Raw genomic sequence first — 26,664 nt, forward strand, 5'->3', positions numbered from 1 at the left:
GCTGCGGGATGCTCTCGCTGTACGAGGAACAGAACAGAGCGTACCCGGATCGCGCACACGCTAGCCGCGGACCCTTCGGAACGGAGTAAGGTGAGCCCAGCCGGGTCGGGTCGCACCAGCTCGGGGGTTTCAGGCACCGGAGTGGCCTCGGGGTCCCTGGGCTTCCCGGACACTGTCCTCCCGGTCGGCGGCGGAGCGGGCATCAGCCCGGGGCTGCCTCCCGGTACCTGGGATGCTGGGACACCTGCCCAAGCCCATTCGATCCAGCTTTCTGCTGTCTGCCCTCGCCGTGGCCCGGGACGCAGAGCTGGGGCGGGAGACGTTTCTGAATTACTCAGAAACCGGGTCTGGGGTGTCCGGGGCCGCGCCCCGCCTCGTCTCTCCACCCAGCACCCGCTCATTCCCTTCCTGGCCTTGGTGAGACGCGTGGACCTGACCGCGATCGTTCCTTTTCCCCTCTGGAATGTTTTCTCTGTGGTGACTGGGGTTGCTGAATGTAGCAAACACTTGAAGAGGGTTGGTTGGGTTCTCTCCGGCGGCCTCAGCGCGGGCTGCCCTGGGGCAGACGTGGCTTCGGCCACAGCAGCCGGTCTCTCGGCGCGGGGAGGGCAGGGGCTGCAGAGTCGCCCCACGGGAGGAGCGCGGGTCTGGCACCCAGAGCCCAAGGCTTGGGTTCCATCACTGAGGTCTAGGGGATAGTTGAGGTCGGGAATGGGCGAGAGGGGTGCAGCAGAGAATCATGAGGGACCCCGGAACTCCAGAGAATTCTTTTAATCCTTCCTCCCGGTGTGGCATTGGACAAGTTGCCTAAACTCTGCACCTCAGTCTTCTCTGTGCCTCATATAATAATAATGGAGATTAAATAAGGTAACGTGTGAAAAGAGTAGGAGGAGAAAGTCTGGGAGTAGAGTAAGGGGTCAATAAATGATAGCTGCTGTTATTTCTGTTGTTCGTGCTGTTGCTGTTGTTGTTACTGTTATTATTATTATTTATTTGTAGTTAAAGGCATGGTTTTAAATCCCAACTCAGCCACTTTCTAGGGTGACCTTGGGCAAGCTACTTAACCTCGCAGTGTCTCAATTTCATGTGTATAGTGGGGAAAATTATGGTGCCTATCTCAGAAGATATTTGTGGAAATTAATTGAGTTAATACCTGGAAAGTGCTTAGAAGAGTGAGTGCTTGGGTGTCAGCTACTAATTCTTCCACAAGGGCATCATGTTTAATCAAGCAGTATAACCTAAAGGTAGCTACAACCTTGCTTTGTTTATACGTTGAAATATTATTTGTGTGAACATGTATATGTTTTATGCTGTGCAAGGTGGGTTCCCTTCTTTCACCTGTGGTTTCACTAACGCTGGTGGCTGATCCACCGGGGTCAAGGTAGTCCTGGGGAAGGGGCTGATGGGGCAGAGGGACCCCAGGAGTTATCTTCAGTGAGAAAATGGAGGGTGTGATGACAGAAGCTTCCAGAATCACATTTTCTGTTGAGCATTCACGGAGGAGAAAATCTTCCCTGGGTTGCAGTCCTTTTAACAGGAAATTTGTACCTAGATCTAGGTTTCTTAAAACAAACTCTTGCTAATTTTGGCTTTTGGATTGTAGTGAGAGAGGAGATGAGGATGGGCAATATTTTAAATGATAAAACACAGTAAATCACATTCTTCTTGCCAAGAGGCTTCTTGCATAATTTTGAGGGTCAGAGATCACAGCAAGATCATATATGTCTGTGGAGGGTTAGAGTGGTCTGCCTGCCTTTGGATGTCTCACCTTCCTCCCACAGCATTCTACATCCTTGCCATCAGAAACCTGAAACCCACCAACATCATTAACTTGAAAGCCTCCCGCCTTTGCCCCAGCTCCTGATTTTGGATAATACCCCATGGGTTCATGGTGGAGAAAAATTATTTCCTCAATGCCAGAATCCTGCCTGAAGAATGTGATGGGGCAAACTATGGTCTTTGTCCCAGACCCAGGCCTTCTGGGGGGCATGGGGACTACCCTGTATATCCTATCCTACTAATTCGAGTATATCTTAATTTGCCTCTGTCACCTACGGTAGGCATAGGAAACAGAGTTTCCATATACCCCCTCCCCAGTACCAGTGCTCACCAATGCTAGTGTTAGGAAGTGGCCACACTACCTACCGAGAGTTTGGAAATGAAATAGCTCAGGATTCCATCTCTTTCCACCCCCCACTTTAGTCCAAAGGACTGTTAATTAACTGTCTTGGGGAGGGGGCAGCACCCAGCACAATACCAGGCCCCTCAAAGCATATACCATGTTGATAAAGGCTGCAAGATTCCAATCCAGCGCCTCCACTTACTAGCTGTGTAATTTTGCACAAGTAACTCCTCCTCTCTGAGCTCATTTTCCTCCTCTGTAATCTGGAAGTAATAATAGTATGCCTACCTTATGGCATTGTTGAAACATGAACTGAAATATATAGAGAGATTATATATATTTGGAGAGAGATTGATTATATATATGATATATGGAGAGAGAGACTGTATGCATTTGTGAGGCTAATGAGACTATATACTATTTTAGTTCATTTTTTAAAAGATTATTATTTCACATTGTAAAGTTTCTGTAATTCAGGTGCAGCATGTATATTGATGAACGCGGTCATTTGCTTTCCAACACTCTTCCCCAGACAAAGCTGTTATTACATCAAAGTGTATTCTCCAAATTCTCTTAGAATCAAGGAAATATGGCATGGTGCCTGGCAAATATTAAGTGGTCAATATTTGTAGGCTATTATTATATCAAGTGCTCTAGAAACACTAAGGGCTTGACTGTAAAGAGAAGTGAGACAGAAATGAAACAGAAACCCTCCACTTGCAGTAAATCAGCTGAGAAAAGGCTGGGAAGATACGGCTGGGCTGGGAAGGGACTGGACATGGTCTAGGGTGGCTGCCCGTAAATTCTCTTGGCAGATTTTATCTGTTAGAATCGATTTGCAAGGTGCTTGCTCTGTGCCAGACGCTGAGCTGGGCACCAGAGGGCAGGGCGAGGCAGGAACGATGCCCTAAGGAAGGCAAGCTAATGGAGACACTAAGATCAGACCCCTGGATGCTGTAATCACGATGGAGCTTGATAAGAGGGGTGTGGAGGCTGATTGGGATGGGGTCGCCCAGAGGGCTCCTGCTCCAAGCACTCAGGGGGAAGGTCCTGCAAACCGTGCAGTGATTTCACAGGTCACACCCCACCCAGCCTCCACACAGCTTGGCCTGGGGGCCACAAGAGAAGGAGGCAGCTCTTTGGCAGCTGTGGTGGCCCAAAAGCAAATATCCTGGAGCAAGGGCCAAGGCCTCAAAGCAGACTGTCCAGGCCAGAGGGAAAGAGGAAGGCAGCCTCTGAGGACATGAGGGCTGGTGCTTCCCAGCGCCCAGCCTCCGGGCTGTGCCCACTCACCTACTTTTTCTTCTCTGCCCCTCCAGCTTGCCTGCCCCGCCAAGTCCCATCTTCACCATGGCTGCTGGAGAGAAGATCAAAGCCAAAATCAAGAAGAATCTGCCCGTCAGGGGACCTCAGGCACCTACCATCAAAGAGCTGATGCAGTGGTACTGTCTGAACACCAACACCCACGGCTGCCGCCGCATCGTGGTGTCCCGTGGCCGCCTCCGGCGCCTGCTCTGGATTCTGTTCACACTCACAGCCGTGGCCCTCATTTTCTGGCAATGTGCCCTCCTCATCTCATCCTTCTACACCGTCTCTGTCTCCATCAAAGTCCACTTCCAGAAGCTGGATTTTCCTGCTGTCACCATCTGCAACATCAATCCTTACAGGTAAGAGGCAGGAGCAGGGACAGGGAGGAGGGGTCATGCCCCCTCCAGGTGCCAGTGCCCCTCCCAAAGGTGACACACTCCAGCCTGCAATCATGCTTTTTAGAAATTTGAATTCATTGCCAGTGTTGGTAAACTGCCCTCTCCCAGGTTTTACATCTGTACCAAGATTTCAGTCCCATCAGCTACTTCTGAGGATGGGCTAGCTCAAGGAAGGCAAGAGAGGGAGGCTGCAAAGATCACTTTTGCTTGGTGGTTGGGCCTGGAATGAACTAGCATTCCTCCTACCCTGGAGACACACACACACACACACACACACACACACACACACACACAGCCCAGCTTAGCCATTTCCCCTGAGCTCTCCAAGCTCACACCCTCACTCTCCCCTGAATATGAGCTGGAGGCTGACTCAGACATGACACCTAGGTGACTTCCAGAAGCATCTCAGCTCATCTGAGCGAACCCAGCCCCACTAATTGAGATCACTGGGCTCTGGGCAGGATCAGCCCTTGGTACTGCCCAACTGTCTGCTGCAGGACCTGTTCTAAATGGGTCATTGGAATCCTTCTCAGGATTATTGAAAACTGATCTGTGAGGCAGATCAGAATCTGGCAGAATTTGTCAGAGCAGGTGTGAGGGTGGGGAGAAGGGAAGAGCAGGGGAGGAAGACCTTCAAAGAGAACTAACTCGTCCAGAGTCATCAATGAGTTGATGGCAAAGCTCAAGCTCAACATCAGGTCTAAACTCATTCTCCACCTCCAAGTCTGTCTTTCTTTCTTTCTTCCTTCCTTCTTTCCTCCATCCCTCCCTCCCTCCTTTCCTCCCTTTACCTCACCCTCCCTCCTTCCCACCCCCCTCCTTTCTTCCTTTCATCCATTGTTCCATAATCTTTTACTCAGCATCTACAAATTGTCATTCACTGTGCTAGATTCAGGGGCATGGAAGTGAATGACCCAAACACAGTCTTTGTCCTAGTGCAGCTGATGTTGTAGTAGAGGACTGAAATATTAACAAATATAATTACACTAATAAAATTAATAACAGTGACCATTTAACAGCATATATGTGTGTGTGTATATACATATATATATATATACATACATACATACATACATACATACATATGCACAGAGATATATGGATGGATGGATAGATAGATAGATAGATGGATAGATAGATAGATAGATAGATAGATAGATAGATAGATAGATAGAAAGAAAGAAAGAATAAACTCATTGACTCTTGCCAATAACCCCATTTTACAGGTGGGGAAACTGAGGCACAGAAAGGCTAAATGGCTCGTCCAGGGTCACACATCCAGAACCAGAATGGGAACTGGAACCCAGGTAGTTTGGCTCTGGAGTTTATACGCTCAGTCACTATGCTGTGTGGCCTGTGCCCCTAGCAAGGGAGAGAGAGAGTGGGGAGAGTTAAGAGGGAGGCCAGGACCATTTGGTATTGTGAAAATTAAAAGATGGTGTTGTTATGCTCCATGTAGTCAACTCCCAGATCATGCTTCTGTGTTCTTGGGGGCTGTCAAGGTAACAGTTATACCTCTTCCCTCCCAGCATTGATTCGAGGAGAACCCATGGGCAGGGGCAAGTATGCTGGGTAGAGACAGAGCCTGCCCCCTGGGAAGACTCCTGGTTAGCAGTTATTTACTTGTCTTCACTGTGGCTGGTTTATGGGAGGCACCTGACAGTCACCACTCCAGAAATGCTGGTTGGGGCAAACTCATCAACACACCCTGAGAGCAAGCAGACAGTGGTGGCAAAGGTGAAACCACAGGAAGTCACACAAGGGTCATATGGGAGCCTGCCCCATTTACTTGAGCCGGTGGTCACATTGGAGGGGGCAAATTATAAAAGGCCTGGTTTGCTTGGCCAAGGGCTCTGGGGTGATGGGCACAGGCTGACGCGCATCGATGGAAAGCAGCATGGGGAAGTGCCAGCTTTCTGCCAGAGCGGTTTCCCATCCCTGACTGCTCCTTCCCACCTTGACAGGTACAGTGCCGTGCGGGACCTTCTAGCCGATTTGGAAAAGGAGACCAGAGGGACCTTGAAGACCCTGTATGGCTTTTCAGAGATTACATCTCGGAAGCGCCGAGAGGCAGAGTCCTGGAGTTCGGCCAGGGAGGGCACAGGGTCGAAATTCCTCAACCTGATCCCGCTGCTGGCTTTCGATAAGGGTGAGACAAGCAAGGCAAGGGACTTCCGCACAGGACGGAAGCGGAAAGTCAGTGGCAGAATCATTCACAAGGCATCAGACGTCATGCATGTCCATGAGTCCAAGGAGGTGGTGGGATTCCAGCTGGTAAGATGCACATCCTCACGGTTTCGGGGAATGGGATGGGATAGTGAGTCCAGGGAGGTTTCTCCTTTGCCATTAGCCCTATAATCCCACAGGAAGAAACACACTCACGGTGAATCGGCTGTAAGCAACTGAAACTGATCCAGGCAATCTTAAGATAAAAATGTCTTAGAAGGTAACCAGTAGCTCATGGAGGCCTCCTGAAGGACAGAAATTAGGGAAGATCCAGGGATCTCAGTGGCAAGAAATGATGAAAAGTCGTTTCAGATACTGCTACTGGATTAAATAAGCTTCAACTGTTTTCAGTCTTTTTGTTAATCCAACCATAAAAATGGATTCAGATCCCATTTGGGGGCTATCTGATTGGCCAAGTTTGGGTCACCTGATGGCTCACATAGGGTAGGACATCTTGATGGACAGTCTCAGCTGACTGTATCCAAAGGGTGGAAGGAAATTCTACCAAAGCAAAATTGGGGTGCAGATACCAGAAGGAAGAAAATAGATAATGAGCAGCAGAAACACAGCGTTCCCAGCAGTACTTGCCTTCACGAGGTGCTAAAGCCTGACTTCTCATCTCTCCTTCTTGGTCCCATTTGAGGGACTCTGAAGAAGCAGCCATTCACCAAAAATGAATTCCATTGCCTTCCTGGCCAAACTCAACCATCACCCTCCTCTCTGTGCCCCAGCCACCTCTGCAAGATGAGAACTACCTCCACTTTATAGTCTTGGTTGCTGATTGTGAGACCTCATGGCTCTAGTTGCAAATCCTGGGGAAAAATGGCCCTTTCTCTAAATCACTGAGCCTTTTTGAAGTCTTCCTGGGTCCTTATATAAGATAAAGTTCTCCTTGATACCAAAATCCATCCTTTGGTGTCCATCTTTTAGGAGAGTTTTCAAGCCCTGTGTGATGAGAACATCTGGAATATACCACAATTTCCCTATAACACTCTCATTATTATGTATTTTATTTATGTATTTATTTATTTTTTGGCTGTGTTGGGTCTTCGTTTCTGTGCGAGGGCTTTCTCCAGTTGCGGCAAGCGGGGGCCCGTCTTCATCGTGGTGCGCGGGCCTCTCACTATCGCGGCCTCTCTTGTTGCGGAGCACAGGCTCCAGACGCGCAGGCTCAGTAATTGTGGCTCACGGGCCGAGTTGCTCCGCGGCATGTGGGATCTTCCCAGACCAGGTCTCGAACCCGTGTCCCCTGCATTGGCAGGCAGATTCTCAACCACTGCGCCACCAGGGAAGCCCCTCATTATTATGTATTTTAAATGCTGGTCCTCCCAACTACCTTGTGAGGTGGGGAAGGATGATATTTTGGTCAACATTTTGTAGGTGAAATAATGGATAGGTAATGCCTTGCCCAAGATTCTGCAGAGAGGTCATGGCAGAGTCTGGGCTAGAATCTCGATTTCTAGACTGTTGACCCAACAAGAAATGGTGAGGGTTGGGTGGGAACTCAGTAGCCATAATCAGTCGAAGCCTGGATGTCTGGGGACCCTGAAGAAGCTGGTTTTGCTTCTCGCTTGGTAGGGAGTCATGAGAGTGAGGCTCTGTGTCCTTCCTTACTCAGCCCCTTCTTGGTCCTTGAGGCTTGAGGATGATGTGTCCCAAGCCCCAGAAGTGAGAAGTAGCCCATCCTTGCCCCACATATCCCTCCTGTTCCCCTGAGTGTTTGATCTAGAGTTTCAGTTCCTTACGGTCCTTCTGAAGGCCGCTGGTAGGGCTGATAGCTTCATCCTGGTGTCTCCTCCTATTCACAGTGTTCAAATGACACATCCAGCTGTGCAGTCTACACCTTCAGCTCGGGGGTTAATGCCATCCGGGAGTGGTACAAGCTGCACTACATGAACATCATGGCACAGGTGTCTCCGGAGAAGAAAATCAACATGAGCTACTCTGCTGAGGAGCTGCTGGTCACCTGCTTCTTTGATGGGGAGTCCTGTGATGCCAGGTCAGTAGGGGAAGGCTGCTCTCTCAGCTCCAAGGACCAGCGGCTCTGAGTGCTGGGCTCCTTGCATGCACCCGAAGCTCAACTAGAGGTCTTGGGAGCGACAGGTGCTCTTCTCACTGACCCTGACTTTTGGAAAATGACTTATACAGGAGCTCAGCTCTAGAGTCAGTGAGGAAGGTGGAGATGGTATAGAGTCAAAATATTCTTAAATTCATTAAATTACTCATAGAAACAGAGTAGTTGATGGTGGACATATAACCTTGTATATTACCATCACACATACCAGTGAGAACCACTGATCTAGTACAGGAAGGAAAGAAGAAAGGGAGGAAGGAGGGAGGGAAAGAAGAGGGAGGGAAGAAAGGTCTATGTACAGATGTGTGAACTTTCAGAACTTTCCACCTTTAAGATAACACTCAGATTCCTGGTAGAGACTGGGCAGTCATGGGACATTCTAAAGTGTTCCTGCTTATCTGAAGGGCTTTCTTCATTCTTTTGAAATACTAAGCCTTTCTATATGTTAGTTGATATACTGACCCTTGCAAAAACTGAGTGATTGGAATCATGTCTCCCTGAAGGTTGGGTTCTAAAGTCAGTATAAGGACATATATGATGTGATTCCTTTTCTGGGGATTATTTGCTAGGAATTGGAATGGAAAAAAGTCAAGTGTTGGCTGAGAAATTCAAGAGTAGAGGAAATGGGGGGCAGATACATTGGCACAAAGAAGGCCAAGTCAGGATGGAGATGGAGGTGAGAAGATTAAGAGGGAGAACAGAAAGCAGAGAGCGGTTCTGTATCAACATGTATCAATTGGATGAGGGGCCTTGTTTGTCATCTATCAGAGGAAAGATGGGGGAAGTAAGTCATGTCTATCATCCATTGTCCACAAAGGAGAGCTGGCCCATTAGCACTGCCCATTTGGACTTCAGCTCAGGTGCATGAGGGGAGTTCCCGGCACGGCCCTTTTCTGACCTGTATTCTCTCCCCCCCGCCATAGGAACTTCACACGTTTCCACCATCCAATGTATGGGAATTGCTACACATTCAACAATGGACAAAATGAGACTATCCTCAGCACCTCCATGGGAGGCAGTGAATATGGTAAGGAAATCTGCACCAAGGAGATCCTGGGGTGCTCTAATGGCAAGCACGCTGGCAGCAGGACAATTGGGGATGCTTTAGGCCTTCCAGAGATGCAGGCTTTCCCCACCTGGCCAGAAACTTGGGGCACAACTTCTCTTCTTGCAGTGTTTCCATCAACATCCATATCGGTTCTTTCCTTCTTTATCAGAGTCTGTTTTCCTTTTTGACATCTCCTCTTTGCGTTTGAGAGAGCAACAGGGACAACCCTGGGGTTTCTTCTCCCAGGGAAACCACTTGGGTTTAAGCTTGTAACTGGAGTGAGTAATGTTGGGCAGGCGGCTTCCAGATGGGCTTAAATCTAGACGTGCTGAACAGGAGATTAGGGAAGCAAACACACCTTTATCTTGGTTAAGATGACAGTTTCCGGAGCCAAAACCCAGCTCTGCCACTCACTGTGTGACCCAGTGCAAGTTACACCCCTTCATCTATAATGAGGGAATAATAATAGTATCAATGATACGAGGTAATTGAGAAGACAAAATATAAAAAGCACTTAGAATAAGACCTGATACACACTGTATTAGTTTGGTTGGGCTGCCATAGCAAAATATTACAGATGGGTGACTTAAACAACAGACATTTATTTTCTCAGAGTTCTGGAGATTGGAAATCCATGGTCAAGTTGCTGGCAAATTCAGTTTCTGGTGAGGACTCTCTTGCTGGCTTGCAGTTGGCCACCTTCTCTCTGTGTCCACACATGGCCTGTCTTCTGTGGAGAGAGAGAGCTTTATTGTCTCTTCCTCTTCTTATGAGAACACTAATCCTATGGGATTAGGGCCCACCCTTATGACCTCATTTAACCTTAATTACCTGCCTAAAGTCTGTATCTCCAAATACAATCACATTGGGGATTAAGACTTCAACATATGAATAGGGTGGAGGGGGCAACCTTCGGAGAGACACAAAATTCAGTCCATAACACACACTAAGCACACAATAAATGCTAGATGTGGTTGTCATTACTACTATTGCTACCATTACTACCATTGCTGCTGCTACTACTATCACCACCAATAATTACTACCTCCAGTATTAGTATTACTACTACTCTACTACTGTGACTTTTGTAGAGAAGGCAGGAACTCAACAGACTGGACTGGTTTACCCACAAAAGGAATTCTTAAAAGGTCCTAAACAAATTGAACATGATTTGATATATAGATATGCTCCTACAAGGAAAGGCAAGGTCTTGTCATGGAGGAAAACCCACTTGGATTCCTCATCTTTGTTACTGTATTCTCTGTGTTCTTACCAAATCTGCAAGAAACCGTAATTCAGGGCACTCACGTCAGTGGGAAGAAGTAGTCTGGGAACTGTTGCACAATCCTGGCTCTGCTGCATGTGGGCTGTGTGACCTTGAGCAAATCACTTCCCCACTCTGGGCTTTGTTTCCTTTACTTACAAATAGAAGAAGTCAGAATAACTCTCAAAGTTCTCTTCTTTCAATTCATATAGGCCCTGCTCTCATTTGTTTACCAAATGTTTATTGAGTGTCTTCTGTATGCCAGGTCCTCTTCCAAGTCTTCGGGACACAGTGGTGAATAAGACAGATGCCATCTCTGCTTTCAGGGAGCTTGCATTTTGTTGCAGAGAGACAGATAAATGAGTGAACAAGCACATAGATATTACCTGGTTATCAATCCTAGCGAGCGCTATGAGGAAAACAAAGCAGCACCAGGGTAGAGAGAGTGGCTGGGGCTGAGATGGGGGGTTTATTTCAAATAAGGAGGTCCAGAAAGGCCTCTGGGAGGAGGGTTATTTAAAGATGGAAAATACGCATTAAGGTCCATAGAAGAGCATTTTGGGCACTAGCAAGTCCAAGGACCCCAAGAAGGAAATGGATTCGGTGTGCTCTAGAAACAGAAAGAAGACCAGCGTGCTTGGAGCTTCGTGACGGAAGGGGAGAGTGGAATGAAGAGGGAGGCATCATCATCTCCCTGAGAGCCACAGTCAGGTTTCTGGACTTTATTCTACGGCATCCCCATGTAGGCAATGAGATGCCACTAAAGAGTTTCAGGCAAAGGAGTGACCTGATCTGATTCCTGATTTTAAAAGGTCCCTCTAGCTGCTGGGCTCAGATTAGACTGCAGGCGCAAGAAAAACAAAAAAGTGGGAGCAGGGAGAGGAGTTAGGATTCACCACTGGTGTCTCTCCCTGAGGGTTTAGGCAGCCACAGCTCTGTGTGTCCCTTTGGGTGCCCAGCAGAACTCCCCATCTCAAAGGACCACATGGAGATTCATGTCTTGGGCAGGGTAGTAGTTTTCCTTATGCTTAGCAAACCTGCAGTAGTGACACTGTTTCTGAGCCCTATTTTGTGCTAAGCCCTGGAGACAGAGCAGTGAACAAGTCAGGCTGGAGTTTCCAGTCTCACCCTTGTCTACCTTTCACTTGTGGGAAATGCCTGGGTCTTGGTTTTGAGACTCCCAGAGCAGTGGGAGAGGTAGGCTACCACCAGGGAATGTTCTCCTGGCTTTTGACCACAGCAGGCTGCCTTATCCTCCCAGGGCTGCAGGTCATCTTGTACATAAACGAAGAGGAGTACAACCCCTTCCTGGTGTCCTCCACTGGAGCTAAGGTGATTGTCCATCGGCAGGATGAGTACCCCTTCATCGAGGATGTGGGAACAGAGATTGAGACGGCCATGGCCACCTCCATAGGGATGCACCTGGTAAGAGAATATTCTGATTCCCATCGGCTTGGTGAGGAGGACAGATTTTGTTGAAGGATAACCAGTGAGGTGCAGCTTATGGAAAAGAGTGTTGGTTTCAAAAGGAAGCATGGTCCAGTACTTTCCAGTGGTTAACCCAGTGGTCATTCTAGTAGTTATACTAAAGGCTGTCTTTGTATCTTTTGTATGGATGAACAAGGACAGGGTGCCATTTTGGATAAGAATTGAAGGAACCTTCCTTGTTCCAGAGACAAATGTCAGCATTTATGGAACCTGTGCTGGTCAGACACTAACTATGTATTTGTCACTGGTATAAATAGAGCAGATTAACACCTTTCTGGGACACCTAGAGGCCACTGGGGCATGTAAACCACTATTGGAGAGGCATTGGGCCATCAAAGGTCTATTTGGACCATCCTACTTCCATCAGTTTCACCTCATTTACCGAGAGCCACTCCCCTCAAGTCTTTGACATTTTCTGACCTCACTAGGTGCTGAGAACACTCATACCTGTCAACGAAAGCACATCTGGGCTGCAGACTCCAATCCCTGAGTCAGTCATGCCCAGTGGAAGCAGAAGGGCAAGGCGAGGAATGTGCTTAGACGCCCCTGGCCACGCTTGTACAGTCTCTTGTTTGCAGGCCTGGGGTCTTTTTATGCCAGTCTCTGTCTCACTCTGTCTCACTCTCTCATTCTCTGTCTCTGTCTCTTGCTCTATCTAATAGAATTAACTATTAAGTACTTATTTAAAGGGAGTATATGCACAAAGTAAAACACCCAAACAATACAAGGAGCATACCATGCAGATGTATCTCCCTTCTATCCCTGACCTCTGGTTCCCTCCTTCCTCTGCACAGAGACTATTGCTGCTGCTTCTGTGTTTCGCCAGGGATGTGATAGTCTTCTTCAAGCATGTGTGTGCGGGTATAAGCATTTCTCCTTTCATGTAAATACAAGATACTGTTCTGCCCCATTTTTCACTTGATACTATGGCTTGGAAATAGATCCATATGAATACACATGTAGATTCTGCCTCATTCTTCTTAAAGACCCATAATATTCCATTGTGTGGATAAGTTATTGAAGCAATTCCCTGTTGATAGACTTGAGATTGTTTCCAGGTACAACTAAAAGCAATGGTGCAATGTGATGTGTAGTCATCGATTGCTTCCCAGAAGTATCAGTCAGTATGCATATTAGCCAAATCGCCCTCCAATAAGGTTGTACCCACACGGGTATTAACCAATTTTTAATCTTTGCTAATCTGTCAAGAAAAAAATGGTATCTATTATAATTTTTGACAGTCATTCTTAGTGGCATTTTATCACCTATTTATGGAGGGAAAAAATCTCCTTGTGGACTCTTTGTTCATGCCTTTGTTTATATCCAACCTTAGTATCCCAAATTAAACATCTTAGCCTTCATCCCTCATAAATTTTTCCTCCAGAACAGTCGTTTCCAAACTTGTCGATCTGTAGATTCAGATCTGCTGAATCAATATCTCTGAGAGATGAGCCCAAGGATCTGTATTTTTACCAAACTCCAGTGGTCATTTCAAGAGGCCGCAAACTCAGGAACCTCAGCTTTAGAAACCTGAGTAGTTCAGAATGAGAGAAGAAAAGTGTGTCTTCCTAAGAGAAAGTAAAGGTAGGATGACACCAAAGCTTTAGCACAGCCATAAATGATGGCTTCAGGGTGAGTTATAAAGTGATATGGTGGGCATTGGGGCTTGTATATTTCTCCATCATCTATTCATTCAACAAGCATTTTCTGAGCACATCCTGTGTGCTAGATGCTGGGGCTACATCAGTGTCCCCAGGACTGTCGCTGTCGTTTTAGAACTTAGGGTCTAGCAGAGAGAATCAATAACAAACAAAAAATTGCACAGGTGATTAACTCTAATCATCATAGGTGCTGAGAAGGAGAAATACAGGATGCATGAGAGCATATCACAGAGATGCCTGATTTAGGGCTTTTTAATAGGGAGAAGAGGGGAGCTCAAGGGGTGCTTTCCTGAGGAAGTGGTATTTAAGTTGAGACAGCAGAGAGGATAAACTGGCATCTGTGGCTTCGGTGCCTCACCATGTCCCATCAAAGGGCAACCCTGGACAAGAGAGAACATCAGGTTGGCACATCTGTGAAGCCGTGTCATTTAGTGGCTTTGCTCAATGTGGGAAATTTGTTCCAACATGAGAAGTGTTGTGTACCAGCTTGGGCTGTGTGAATGCTGATTGCCCAAGGAAAAATCTTGAGCCCCAACCTGCTCAAACTGTGGTTTGAAAAGACTTTAGGTTACTACCTTTTTTTTGGCCGCACCGTGTGGCATGCGGGATCTTAGTTCCCCAAACAGGGATCAAACCCATGCCCCCTGAATTAGGAGCATGGAGACAACCACTGGACCACCAGGGAAGTCCCTTTAGCTTACTACTTAAGGAACCAGGTCTCTGATTCCTCTGTTCGCTGGCAGATTACAAAACTCCCAGATCAGAATAGTGAACATTTTGATCCAACATTTCTCAGGCAGTTTTATACCTTGAAGAAGCAGCTGGGATTTACAGCACATTCTGACCTTCTGCCTCTCGCAGTATCTGCAAACTTAGAGCTTGGGAAAGTACAAGAACTAAGGAATTGCCCTCTGGTTTTCTTCTCTGAGCTTAGAAAAATATCCATCACACTGTTAAGCAAATGCTCTCTTTAGCAATGATGGTAAACAAAGACATGGGTCGGTTTTCTGCTACACTTAATTTGAGATATACAAAATCAAAGCCACAGAGCAGGGTCAGGAAGCTCTAGTTCTGATTTATGAGCATTTAAAACAACAAAAAAACTAGGGATTACTGAGAGGTCACCAGCGAGTCACTAGTATAAGTCCAAACAAACTAGACTTCCTTCCTTTCTTATTTATTTTTTATTTAGTTATTTATTTACTTTTGATCGGCATGTTAAACTGGTAGACTCAGTTTGTTAGGCAGTTGGTTAACTAATCTTCCTTCATTCACTGAGGCATGTGTGTCCAAAGCACTGGATATTCAGAGATGGATACAACAGAGCACCTACCTTCAAAGATTCACCTTTAAGAGAAGATAACATACCTTTGCAACGCAGGTCCAAGCTCTGTGGGAACAGGGACCTTCTCTATCTTGTTCCCAGGCTCAGTTCTTAGAACGTAGAAGATCCGCAGTAAATATTGTTGGATAGATGGATGGATGGTTGGGGGCCAGGACAGAAGCTTTTGGTGAAGGCTTTCTAGGTGATGGATTCTTAAAGGACAATTGTCAGGCAAATAGTATCAGGAAAGGCTAGTCCAGACAAAGGGCATAGCAATTACAAAGGGGTCGCAGAAAGGATTTGAAGCCATGTAGTGAGTCATTCTGAAAAACCACTTTGGCTGAAGTGCAATCAAGAAACTGGAGACAGCGCAATATTTACAGTAACACTAGAAAGAAATGATGAGGCCCTAGCTGAGGCAATGGCTGTGGGGATGACCAGAAGTGAATGGATTTGAGAGATATTTACAAGCAACAGGGTTTGACAGCCGAGGTCACTGAGGAAAGGCCAGGGGGAGTTAGATTGATATTTAGGTTCTGGCTTGTGTAGTGGGGTGGATGGAAGTGCCAGGTTCTAAATTAGGGAATAAAGAAGGGTAGGTTTGGGGGAGAAGATAACCACTGCAGTTTGGGACATACCCAAGTTGTTGTGCCTTTGGGAAATCAAGGTGAAAACGTCCTGCCAATAGATGCTGTGAACCTGGGGCTCAGGAGAAAAATCCGGGGGCCATGGCGGGGTTGAGGGTGGGGTTACATCTAGCGTAATTCTAGACTTGGAAAGAAATGCCATCACCCAAGACCTGAGACAGAATGCAAATGTTTAAGGGCTGAGCAGAAAGAAAATGGAGAAATAGAGGGACCAAAGTAGCAGCAGAAGCTGGAAAGGGTTGGTGTCAGAGAAACGAAGAGGGTTTCCAGGAAGGTATTAGCTAAGGTGCCAAACGCAGTTGAGAGGTCAAGCGAGGTAAAGGGCAAAAGCTGTTGGGTTGGGCAACCAAGAGGTCACCGGTTCTCTGCCAGAGCAGTTTTCAGTGGAAGGAGTGGAACAGAAACCAAAGTACAATGGGTTGGATCACGAATGAGAGACGAGGAAGCGGGCAAGGGCAAATTCACCCAGGGAAGTGTGGAGCCAGGCCCCGGAGAGGGGCGAGACTTCACTGTCATTGCAAACCTTACTGTATTTTTTTTTTTTTTAAAGATTTATTTATTTATTTTTGGCTGTGTTGGGTCTTCGTTGCTGCGCGCGGCTTTCTCTAGTCGCAGCGAGCGGGGGCTACTCTTCGTTGCGGTGCACGGGCTTCTCATTGCGGTGGCTTCTCTTGTTGCAGAGCATGGGCTCTAGGTGCGCGGGCTTCAGTAGTTGTGGCACGCGGGCTCAGCAGTCGTGGCTCGCAGGCTCTAGAGCGCAGGCTCAGTAGTTGTGGCGCACGGGCTTAGTTGCTCCGCGGCACGTGGGATCTTCCTGGACCAGGGCTCGAACCCGTGTCCCCTGCATTGGCAGGCAGATTCTTAACCAGTGAGCCACCAGGGAAATCCTCCTACTGTACATTTTTATCTTAAAGCATGCACACACTTCTCTTCACAAGCATATGTATAACAGGGATTAAGGGCTCAGACTTTGGAGCCAGACAACTGGGGTCCAAACCCCAGCTTTTCATTTTGATTGTGTGATCTCTGTGTCTCAGTTACCTCATCTGTAAAATGGGGATGATAATAATGTTACTGCATAGTCTGGTGAGAATTCAATGAGTTGATTCATGTGAAAATTGAAAACAGTGCTTGACATGTATTGGGTGCTCCAAAAATATTGGCTATTACTATACACTTTTTTAAGAAAAGAGATGTGAAGGGAAGGAAAAATATTTGAACCAAAAAGAGGGGTTAGGGAAGATTTTTCTTGTCCTCGTGATACCCTTCTGAGTGAGATATTGAGTAAGATATTGATCTCTTCCATATAGTATATAGAAAGTACTAATTATTTGCCATATGTGTTGCAAATATCTTTCCCAGTGTGTGCTTTCATTTTAGTTTTCATTATGCTTTTTCACATGCAAAAACATCAGATGTTTACATAGTCAAAATCTTTGTTTTCTTCTTTAGTCATTATGTTTATTGAGGATTTTCCCTCGTTGAGATCAGATACTGAGCTGATTTTCCTTCCAGTTATTTTATTATTTCATTTAATAGTTTAACCCACTAGAATTTTATTTCTGCAGGATGTGAAATGCAGAATTCCTCCAAATTCTTAACAAGTAGTCCTAACTTCATATGTTGCATAATTCTTTTTTCCTCCATTGATTAGAAACGTCAAAATAACTTTTATAATTATTTATATCTATAAATTATTTTATAACATTACAAATAACTTTTATAATTTACTACAATTTAAAAACAGAACAAAAGAAAAAAGAGTTAAAACACCCGTAATTCCACCTAGAGCCTCCTGCTGCCACCTGGGCTTTTCCCTGGCACAGTTCATACCTTTAAAGAGGGGAGCTAAGGACTCTGTGCGACTGCTCTCCTCCCCCAGGATTCTCAGAAGGAAGCAGATAGGACCTCATTTTGATAAAAATGAGTCCTGTTCCCACATACACCCACATACAACACATGTGCACGCAGACGCCTAATCACACCTACACATACCTGTGCATGCCACACACATATCTATCTATCCGTCTAAACTTGCACACACTCTCACACACACATACATATATACCCATTCTCATTTTTGGGTCCCTAGGGGTCAGGACAGAAGCCAAAATGTTTCCCCACCCTGCCCAGATCAGCACTTCTGGTAAACTGACAGTGAAGTGGGGGAGTGAAAGGTGGCGGGGGAGAGAGAGCGAGAGCAAGCCAGGGCTCTGTCCAAGTTCATCTAGCTGAGGCTTTGAGAAGCTAAAGACCTCTCTTCCCCTCTAAAAAGGCCATTTGCCCCATCTGCCCCAGCCCCAGGTGTTTCAGGAAGTAACCTGAATAACCCAGGAGCTCTGAGTTTGATAAGCATCGTTGCAAAGTAAAGGGCCATTGAGTACTCAAAAAGCATAAAAATCACAATATGACTTCTCACAATCGGTTTTCTGGAAGTGGTCCATGGGCTGGTTCTCAAAGCAGAAAGAGCCTCAGCCACCTTTGCCAACTGCACAGGGCTTACCTGCGTGGACGAACCCTCTCCCCTAGATGCCAGGGTGTTGAATTCTCCCCACAGGCAGGTAGAGCCCGTAGCTGACACTCTAGGCTCTGTGGACATCCTGGGCCTGGGGTCTCCAATGGACATCCGATCAGGGAGACTGCTGCTTGGAGAAGCTTAGAGGGTAGCATTGAATGGAGGTGCCCTCGAGGGAAGCCACTGCTTGGCATCTTCGTGCCCAGATCCCAGCCCAGCCCTGGCATGCACTAGAGGCTCTAAATCAGTTTCCTACCCAGCTATTAGAGGAATGAAGCAAGTCTGTTTATTCTGTATTGACATGGAAAGACACTCACTCTTTATCATTAGTGAGAAAAGGACATTGCAGGGCAAAGTGAACGTGTGATGTGTGTCTGGATCTCAGGATTGAGATCTGACCTGTTGGAGTGGGTACCCGGGGGAAAGAGAGGAAACCAGACGGCTAGGCTACTTTCTTCTCTGCTTCTTCTGTTTAAACGTTTTAAAATGAGCACTGTCTTTTGCCCCGGAGGGCAAATTAATTTGCAATTAATTGAGGGAGACTAATGGGTCAAAAGATGAATTATAATACAAACAGAAAGAGATTATAGCCACTTGAGATGTCTGTAGTTTCTACCTGCGCCAAACTTCTTGATTCCTTCCCCCCACCCAATCACCTTTCTCTCTGTTCATCCACTCTTCAAAGGAAAAAGAATTTTCTTCCCTCCCATAAATCTGCCATCCATTTGCCCTTTACCCTCCCCATTTCATAAAAGACAAAACAAAACTCTCTGTACACACACACACACACACACATACCCCAAATCCTAGCTATGATATGGTCACAATATATTCAGTTGTTATTCCCCCTTGGGAGACATTACCCTTTTTTTTTTTTCTTAATTGGCTTGTCTGGATTGCTCCTTTGCAGTGACAAATATGAAGCTAGAACCAAACGTAGTAAGCTATAATAAAACATAATTTAATAAGGCTTTCGAACAGTGAGTTACGATGCTCTTACCTCCTCTGATCAGGGTATCATTCTGCTCTGCTGGGTATTCTTTGGTCCTCTCTAAGAAAGTCCATTTTTTCAAGTCAACTTCTGGGACCAGAAGACAAGAGGGTAGGAAATGAGTCCTTCATTTAGACAAGGACCCCGTGCAGCAAAGTCACTGCTCATCTTTCTAATCCCTCCAGCCCCTCCCCGTGGATTCTCCAGTGGCTCACTACATTCTGAAAACCAAATCCAAACCCAAATTTCTCAGCACAGCTTAGGAGGCCGCCATGATTTGGCCTTGGCATCCCTCTCTGACGTCATCTCCAGCGACGGCTCTCCCTTTTACCACGTTCCGGCCACCCTGGCCCTCTCCCGCCTCCAGCCTTGCTACTCCCTCTGCCTAATCCTCTTCCTACCTTTCTTGGCAAGTCCAGCTCTTTGTTGCCATTCCATGTCGAGCCAACATGTCCTTTTCTCAAAGACATCTTCCCTAACCACTTTTGGGAAGACTGCCCCCTCCTCCCAACCCCTCTCGTCTCTCTACACAGTTTCATTGATCACTATCAAAAAAGATCCAAAATGATTTATTTGCTTTTTGACCATCTGTCTACCCCACTAGAATGTGAGCTCCACAAGAGCATGGAACTTGTCTATTTTGATCACTGTGGATTCCATAGTGCCTAGAATAGCATCAAGCTCCTAGTAGGTGCTCAATAAATATTTGTTAAATGAATGACTGGGTAGCTGCTCAGCTCCTCGAAGCTGCTAGAAATGCCCCTTGTCTGGGTCCTGGGGGAGGTCAGGGCTGAATGTGTGCTGCTGTGATTACAGACGGAGTCCTTCAAGCTGAGTGAACCCTACAGCAAGTGCACGGAGGACTGGAGTGACGTGCTGATCACGAACATCTACAATGCTACGTATTCCCTCCAGGTACAGGCTGGAGGCAGCACCCAGCCCCGGGTTGTGGCCTGGACCCAGGAAACAAAGTTATATATAGGCTGGGGTGTGTCTGGGACTGGGAACTGAGGTTAGAATCCTGGGGTTCATCCAAGGACCTCAAGGGCAAATGATGCCAGCTGGTTCCGGTCCTCTTCAATCCATCTGTAACCAGAGCTTAATTGATTCATTGAGGTTTGCATGGAACAGAATGTACAGCTGAGATCCACTTCCTAAATGGGTCTTGGCAAGTGAGGGACCGGAGGAGGAAGCAGCCTGGGAGAGGCACTGGGTGAGGGGTGCCCTTCACCCGCTGATGGCTTTGGGCAAGTTGTGTGCACCTCAGCAGTCACCGGGGGAGTTTGGATTGGATCAGGGGCTGCTAAGTGGCAGCTCCCAGGTCCCTTCCACCCTGCTCACCTGGTTTTTCTGGATGGTGTTTAAAAGTCAGGGAATTTCACAAGAAAACCCAGATTTCTAGCTTCTCTTGAAAAACAAGATCTGGCAACATTGGACCCATTTTCCTACAGGATAAACAGTGGGTGGAGTGGCCTTATCAAACGAGGCATGTTCTCTGGTTCCCCGTGGTCTCCACCACCCGCTAGTGTATTACCTATGTCAACCCTTGAGTGAGATCACCTGTTACACTGCCTCCTGTTCTGGCAGTCTGCCCTTCACCTCCCACCAGGACACTAAGAGAGCCAATGAGAATCATCCCAGCAGAACAAAAGGACCAGGCGCCCTGAGTGCACTGAGTCCACTAGCTTCCACCAGAGCTGAGCTGAGGGGTGGTGGAGACACTGAGTGAAAAGAGACTAGTAGTCAGACAATGTCTGCTTGTAAGAAATAGAAACACATTCACACTGACTTCAAGACCAAAAAAAAAAAAAAAAGGGGGTGGGGGGTCAGCTCGTTGGAAGGATACTCTGGATAATATTTAGTGAGAGGCTACCATTTACAAACACTTTATATCTTTCAATTCATACTCACAACAACTTCATGAAGTAGGTCTTGTTATACTTATTTCAAAAATGAAGAAACCAAAGCATCAGAGAGATTAAGTAACTTGCCTGAGGTCACACAGCTGGGAGGTAGCACAGCTGGTATTTGAACTCAAGCAGCCTGCCTTCCGAGCCCACACCGTTAGCTTTTATGCTATAAGCTTCATGGATATTATGATCCCCAGGGATCCAGCCTGGAGGGCTTGGACCTGAGAATCAGAAAGTTGGGGGCTGGGTTTGTTTCTCTCTGTTTCTTAGCACCTGCTCCAAGTTTCCCACTTATCTCTGGGTCAGCACTTACATGATGGAAAATGACCACTGCAGCTCTAGCTCAACCTGGCCTCCACGTCTGTTTAAATTCCCAATAAATTTTCTAGCTTTGTCCCTGTGGCCCTATCGGCTGTGACATGTGGGGTACATTTATGCTGTCTGCCAAGGCTGTGGGAAGCTGACCCTCTCCGACTGAGGGATGTAGGGAGGGGGTCTCTGGCATCCACGTGCAAGGAGGTTAAGGGAATTCCTGGGTCTTGTCTTTCAGATCTGCCTTCACTCGTGCTTCCAGGCAAAGATGGTGGAGAAATGTGGGTGTGCCCAGTTCAGCCAGCCTCTACCTCGGGGAGCCAACTACTGCAACTACCAGCAGCACCCCAACTGGAGTGAGTGAGACCCACCCCCGCCTTCCACACCCCAGGAGCGGGGTCAGCCAGCCCTGGCAGTAGCTAAGGCGCTCCCGGGACCCTGCCCCTATGGCCTTTGGCCTGAGGGAGATATTGATAGAGAGACACCGACCAGTTTCACTCCTGTTGTGAAGCCTGGCTTGAATTCTACTTTCTGATTAAGGAACAAATGCTACACCCCAGCTTGTGCTAAAACCTTGACCACCTCTGTCAACTCCAGGAGGTAGGAACTATTGATAGTATCCTCTGACAGAACAGGTAACTGAGGCTCAGAAAGGTTAAGCAACTTGCCCAAGGTCACACAGCCAGGGAGCAACAAAGCTAGACCCAAAGCAAGGGCTGCTAACCTGCCCCCGACCCCAACTCATGTTCTTAGCTGTGGCAGTATTCTGTCTCTCAAAATCACGAGCCAGAAATTGATTCCAGAGAACTAGTGTTTGTAGAAAGTGGAAGGTGAAATCATTAAAAGGAGACTATGGGGGCACCACTGGAAAACCCTAGGAAGGGCCCTGTGACCCCAAAGCTCATGCCACCCTGCACTCTGTCCCTCAGTGTACTGCTACTACGAACTGCACCAGGACTTTGTCCGGGAAGAGCTGGGCTGCCAGGCGCTGTGCAAGGAAGCCTGCAGGTGAGTGGACCCAAAGCAGTGGGATGAGCAGGGCTGGGCTGGGCTGGGCCGGGCCACCCACCCTCACTCCATGCCCTTCTCCACTTAGCTTTAAGGAGTGGACACTGACCACCAGTCTGGCGCAGTGGCCATCTGAGGTTTCCGAGGTGAGTTCTCTGTCCGCTCTTCCCCCTGGCGCCCTCAGCCTGGAAACTCATGTCCTGATTGTGTCCTCTGGCCTCAGGGGTGATCCACAGGGGAGGCCTGGGTCAGGGGCTGGGGCTGAGAGGGGAGGGCAGACAGGCTGGCTCTGGCCCCTCCGGGCATCCCCAGGCCACTTCTTTCTCCACCACAGAAATGGTTGCTGTCCGTTCTCACTTGGGACCAAGGCCAAATAAAGAAAAAACTCAACAAGTAAGTTGACCTCCGCCCTGCTTCCTCTGCTTCTGCCAGCCCCCGCCCCAGCCTCCTCACTTGATTCCTCAGTGCCAAACGCTCTCCTTTTCATTCATTCATTCATTCATTCATTTCTTTATGCAACAAATATTTACTGAGTTCTTATCATGAGCCAGGCCCTGCTCGAGGCCTGGGGCTCTCAAACTTTTTGACCATGACCCACAGTATGAAAATACTTTCTCCATTGTGGCCCATTGAATACATAACTGAAATAAAATTGTCATGAAACAGTACTCCCTTATGACGTACAATGCATTCGGGCTGCTTCTCAAATGTTGCACACTCGGGTACCAAACCAACTGTTCACATCCATCCCGATTGGTCACAGCACAATTCTGAATGATTAGTGCCCATATCAGTTGATAAAAATTTCGAATCTCTCTGTGGATGCAATCTGATCTTTCCTATTTCATTTTGTAAAAGGTACTGGTCATGACCCAGTAAGTTTATTTCATGGCTTCCTGATGTATCTTGACCCACTTGGAAAAATACTCCTTTTGAGCCATGCAGCTTCTAATTCCACTTGAATTTTCCACATCAAAATTCACTTCCAAGGGACCTTTAGCAAAAATCAGCCAGGGCAGAGTTCAGGGACCTCAGCAGATGGAGACAAAGATGGGAGAGGGTGGGGGGATTGCCGTGTGAACCCACATCTCTCTGGGCCACTACTGTCTCCACAGTGCCCAGCCCTGGGCCAGATCTTTCTAGGTTTGAATAGCAGCTCTGCCAATCATGAGCTGTGTAGTCTTGGGCAAGTTACTTATCCGATCTGTGTCTCAGTTGCCATATCTGTAAAATGGGTATGATTAAAACATACCTGCCTCATAGGGTTGTTGTGAGAATTAAATAAGTTGACTCACATAAGGTTCTTGGAACACATAAGGTTCTTCCAGTGCTTGGCAACACAGGAAGTGGTCAGTAAACGCTAGCTGTTATTATGGTTATTATCATTATGACCTTATACCCAGCCTGCCTCGCTCCATTTACACCACTTGCCTGTCTCCCGTACATGTTTTAGACTGCAATCGAACAACTACAATGTCAAGGTTTAATGAAGAACATTGTGCTGTGGGAATGCAGCTGAGGGAACTTAGTCTACAGGTGGGGAAATGGTTTTTGAGTGAATGAATGAACCAGCCCCAGGCCAGAGGTGTGCTCTGTGGTGCAGAAGGAAACCCATACACCAGGTCCTAAGACCCTGTGGAGCTCAGAGCCTGGTCCGTGCTGGGGGCTGGGCAGGAGAGAGAGAGCCATGCTGAGAGGCTGTCCATCTGGTAGAGTACAAAGGCCTCCAACTCACCTTGGCCCCGCCTATTGGAATCTTTACAGGACAGACTTGGCCAAACTCTTGATATTCTACAAAGACCTGAACCAGAGATCCATCGTGGAGAGCCCTGCCAACAGCGTGAGTGGCTTCCTTCTGGGATCTGTCCCGGGTCTGCGAGTGTACGCATCTGCCTGGCCCTGGGGAGCAGAGTCAGATTGTGGGGATCCAGCCTGAGCTCATAGGGCCACCAAAGGCCAACCAAGCCTCAGATCAGGCAGAGTAAGAGGAGACAGGAAGGCTGTCCCCATTTTCCCCCAAACCTGTTTGGGGCCAGGGCTAGCCAGTGACTCCCTTGGGAACTGGGGTCTTGGCATGAAGCCAGCTCGGCGGGGGTCCCTCCTGATAGTCTGGCTTGGCCTCCCTTGCAGATCGAGATGCTTCTGTCCAACATCGGGGGCCAGCTGGGCCTGTGGATGAGCTGCTCCGTCGTCTGCGTCATTGAGATCGTCGAGGTCTTCCTCGTCGACTCCCTCTCCATCGTCGCACGCCACCAGTGGCGCAAAGCCAAGGAGTGGTGGGCCCGGAGACAGGCACCCCCCTGGCCCGAGGCTCCCCCCAGCCCTCAGGGCCGGGACAACCTGGGCCTCGATATAGACGATGACCTGCCCACTTTCACCTCTGCCTTGTGCCTGCCTCCAGCCCCAGCAGCCCAGGTGCCGGGCACGCCGCCCCCCAGATACAACACCTTGCGCTTGGAGAGGGACTTCCCCAGCCAGCTTGCGGACACTGAGGTGCCAGCTGAGTCCTGAGGCAGGCTGGGGAAGAAAGACCGAGCCAGGACCGCCAGCCATGGTCTGAAAGCTTAGACCCTGTCTCCTGCACACGGAGGGGATCCTCTGCACCCCCTCTGGGCTTTTCAGAGACATTTACTACAGGTCTCTTTTGAACAAGGCGGGGCCTGGGCATGTGCAGGGGACTGTTGGACCCCACCCAGCAATGCTCCCAGCCGCCCAGGATGAGATAGTTCCTGCAGCCCAAACCCTTAGGACATCTGCTACCGAGACAGATGGGGCCCAGGAAACGCGGCCGGCCTGGACAAAGGCCAGGAGTGAAGCCTGACCGAGTTCTCCGCCAGATCTTCAGAGAGAAAGACTCCTCCAAAGCCCCGAGCTGGGGGTTTCAGCCACTCCCCCAGCCTGGGCTGGGACCCAAGGATGTGACCTTAGGTGTTGAGGCCTGACAATCACTGCCTGGTGCCAAAGATAGGAAGGAGGAAGCTCCAGGCCCAGAGCCGTTCTTGAATAAACTGCTTAGTCACTGACATGGGGGCGAGGTCTGCTCTGTGCCCTCAGGCAGGAGCTGGCCCAGAGTGCTTGGAGCGTGCAGAGGGGAAGGGTGTACTGGAGGGAAGCCTGGGGGGTGTGACAGGAGGTCCTCACTCCAGGGGGGGCGTGGGACATATTCTGAGCAGCCAAGCCAGTGCTCTGGGCCCTTTCCCCAAGCAGAGAAGGGCCAGGTAAAGGACACTGTTGGACACTACTGTCCAGTGGTAGCCCGAGGCATAACGGATTATCTCCTGATGACCCGCCTCAGCTACTCCTCCTCCAGGGCAGACCCCGTACCCCCACCAATGGCCTGCGCCTCACCGACAAGCCAGCCACGGACAGCCGCCTCCTGACGTACTCACGCCTTCCAGGGAGATAATAGCTAACATGTGTTAAGCGCATAGTAGGTGCTCAATATCAGCTCAGGAGCAGTGTTCTGGCTGCCTTCCTAAGCACTCACAGAGGTTGGCATAGGAGACTGCAAACGACCACACACAGGCCAAATCCTATTTTTGCTTGTGACCTAAGAGTGAGTTGGATGGTTTTTGGGGTTTTTTTTTTAATATTATTAAAAATATCAAAAGAAGGACAGTTTGTGACCTGAAAATTACACGCAATTCAAATATCAGTGTCCGTAATAAAATTTTATTGGAACACTGTCATGCCCATTCGTTCACTCATTGTCTGTGTCTGAGTTTGTGCTACCATGGCTGGCAGAGGTGAGTAGCTGCAACAGAAACTCTACAGCCCCCCAAACCGAAAGTATTTATTCTCTGGCCCTTTACAGAAAAAAATACCCGCCAAGCCCTGAACTAGCACAGTAAGTGGGTATCCCACTGTATGGATGAGGAAACTGAGGCATAGAAATGTTGAGTTACTCGCTCAGGGTGACACAGCTGGGAAGTTGCAGAGCTGGGATTCTAACCCAGGCGCTGTGACTCCAGACCACGCCCCCGACCCTGTCCCCAGCATACAGCGCACACCGCACGGCTCAGCCATCTCCTTCCTGCCCAGCACCCAGCCTTGTGCACCTGTCATGCCAAATACTGCCCTCTCTCCGCCTCCACTCATCCTTCCAGGTACAGATATCACCACCTCTGTACAGTCTTCCCATACTTTCCCTTACCCCAAGAAGTTGGAGCTTTGTCTCTTACAGAATTTCCATCCCCTAATACAATTTTTTATCCATTTATCTGTCTCATTAAACAGTGAATGCTTGGAGGGCAGGAATTGTGTCTTACCTCTTTGTCTCCAAACTGGGGTAGGACTGCATACAGTGATGGTATTTTGGGAAAGTTTATGGAGCTAATCAAAACAATAACAATCATAACAATGGCTAAT

General features: G+C 48.0%; 1 protein-coding gene across 2 annotated transcripts; it reads left to right on the top strand.

The window, feature by feature from the left end:
• SCNN1G (sodium channel epithelial 1 subunit gamma) lies at nt 1-25,985 on the top strand. 2 transcript variants are annotated; one of them, XM_059896058.1, is made up of 13 exons: nt 1-90; nt 3,442-3,789; nt 5,793-6,102; nt 7,863-8,053; nt 9,052-9,155; nt 11,702-11,865; nt 19,883-19,981; nt 21,527-21,644; nt 22,218-22,296; nt 22,385-22,442; nt 22,631-22,689; nt 24,061-24,136; nt 24,427-25,985. In XM_059896058.1, exons 2-13 carry the CDS (start codon nt 3,473-3,475, stop codon nt 24,805-24,807), a joined length of 1,956 nt encoding a protein of 651 aa, XP_059752041.1. In that variant the 5' UTR covers nt 1-90; nt 3,442-3,472; the 3' UTR covers nt 24,808-25,985. The 2 variants fall into 2 exon arrangements, with proteins under 2 accessions (XP_059752041.1, XP_059752040.1); XM_059896057.1 differs by having other exon boundaries at nt 4-85.
• Nucleotides 25,986-26,664: the final 679 nt, after the last annotated feature.

This window comes from Balaenoptera ricei, chromosome 15 (assembly GCF_028023285.1).
Source record: "Balaenoptera ricei isolate mBalRic1 chromosome 15, mBalRic1.hap2, whole genome shotgun sequence".
Lineage (NCBI taxonomy): Eukaryota > Metazoa > Chordata > Mammalia > Artiodactyla > Balaenopteridae > Balaenoptera > Balaenoptera ricei.

Excerpts from the sequence above, each read along its gene's own strand:
- SCNN1G (XM_059896057.1), top strand. The coding sequence starts at position 9 with ATGCTCTCGCTGTACGAGGAACAGAACAGAGCGTACCCGGATCGCGCA. Across the intron at positions 6,103-7,862 it reads AGGTGGTGGGATTCCAGCTG|TGTTCAAATGACACATCCAG; the intron begins GTAAGATGCACA and ends TCCTATTCACAG. Across the intron at positions 22,443-22,630 it reads GGCCATCTGAGGTTTCCGAG|AAATGGTTGCTGTCCGTTCT; the intron begins GTGAGTTCTCTG and ends TCTCCACCACAG.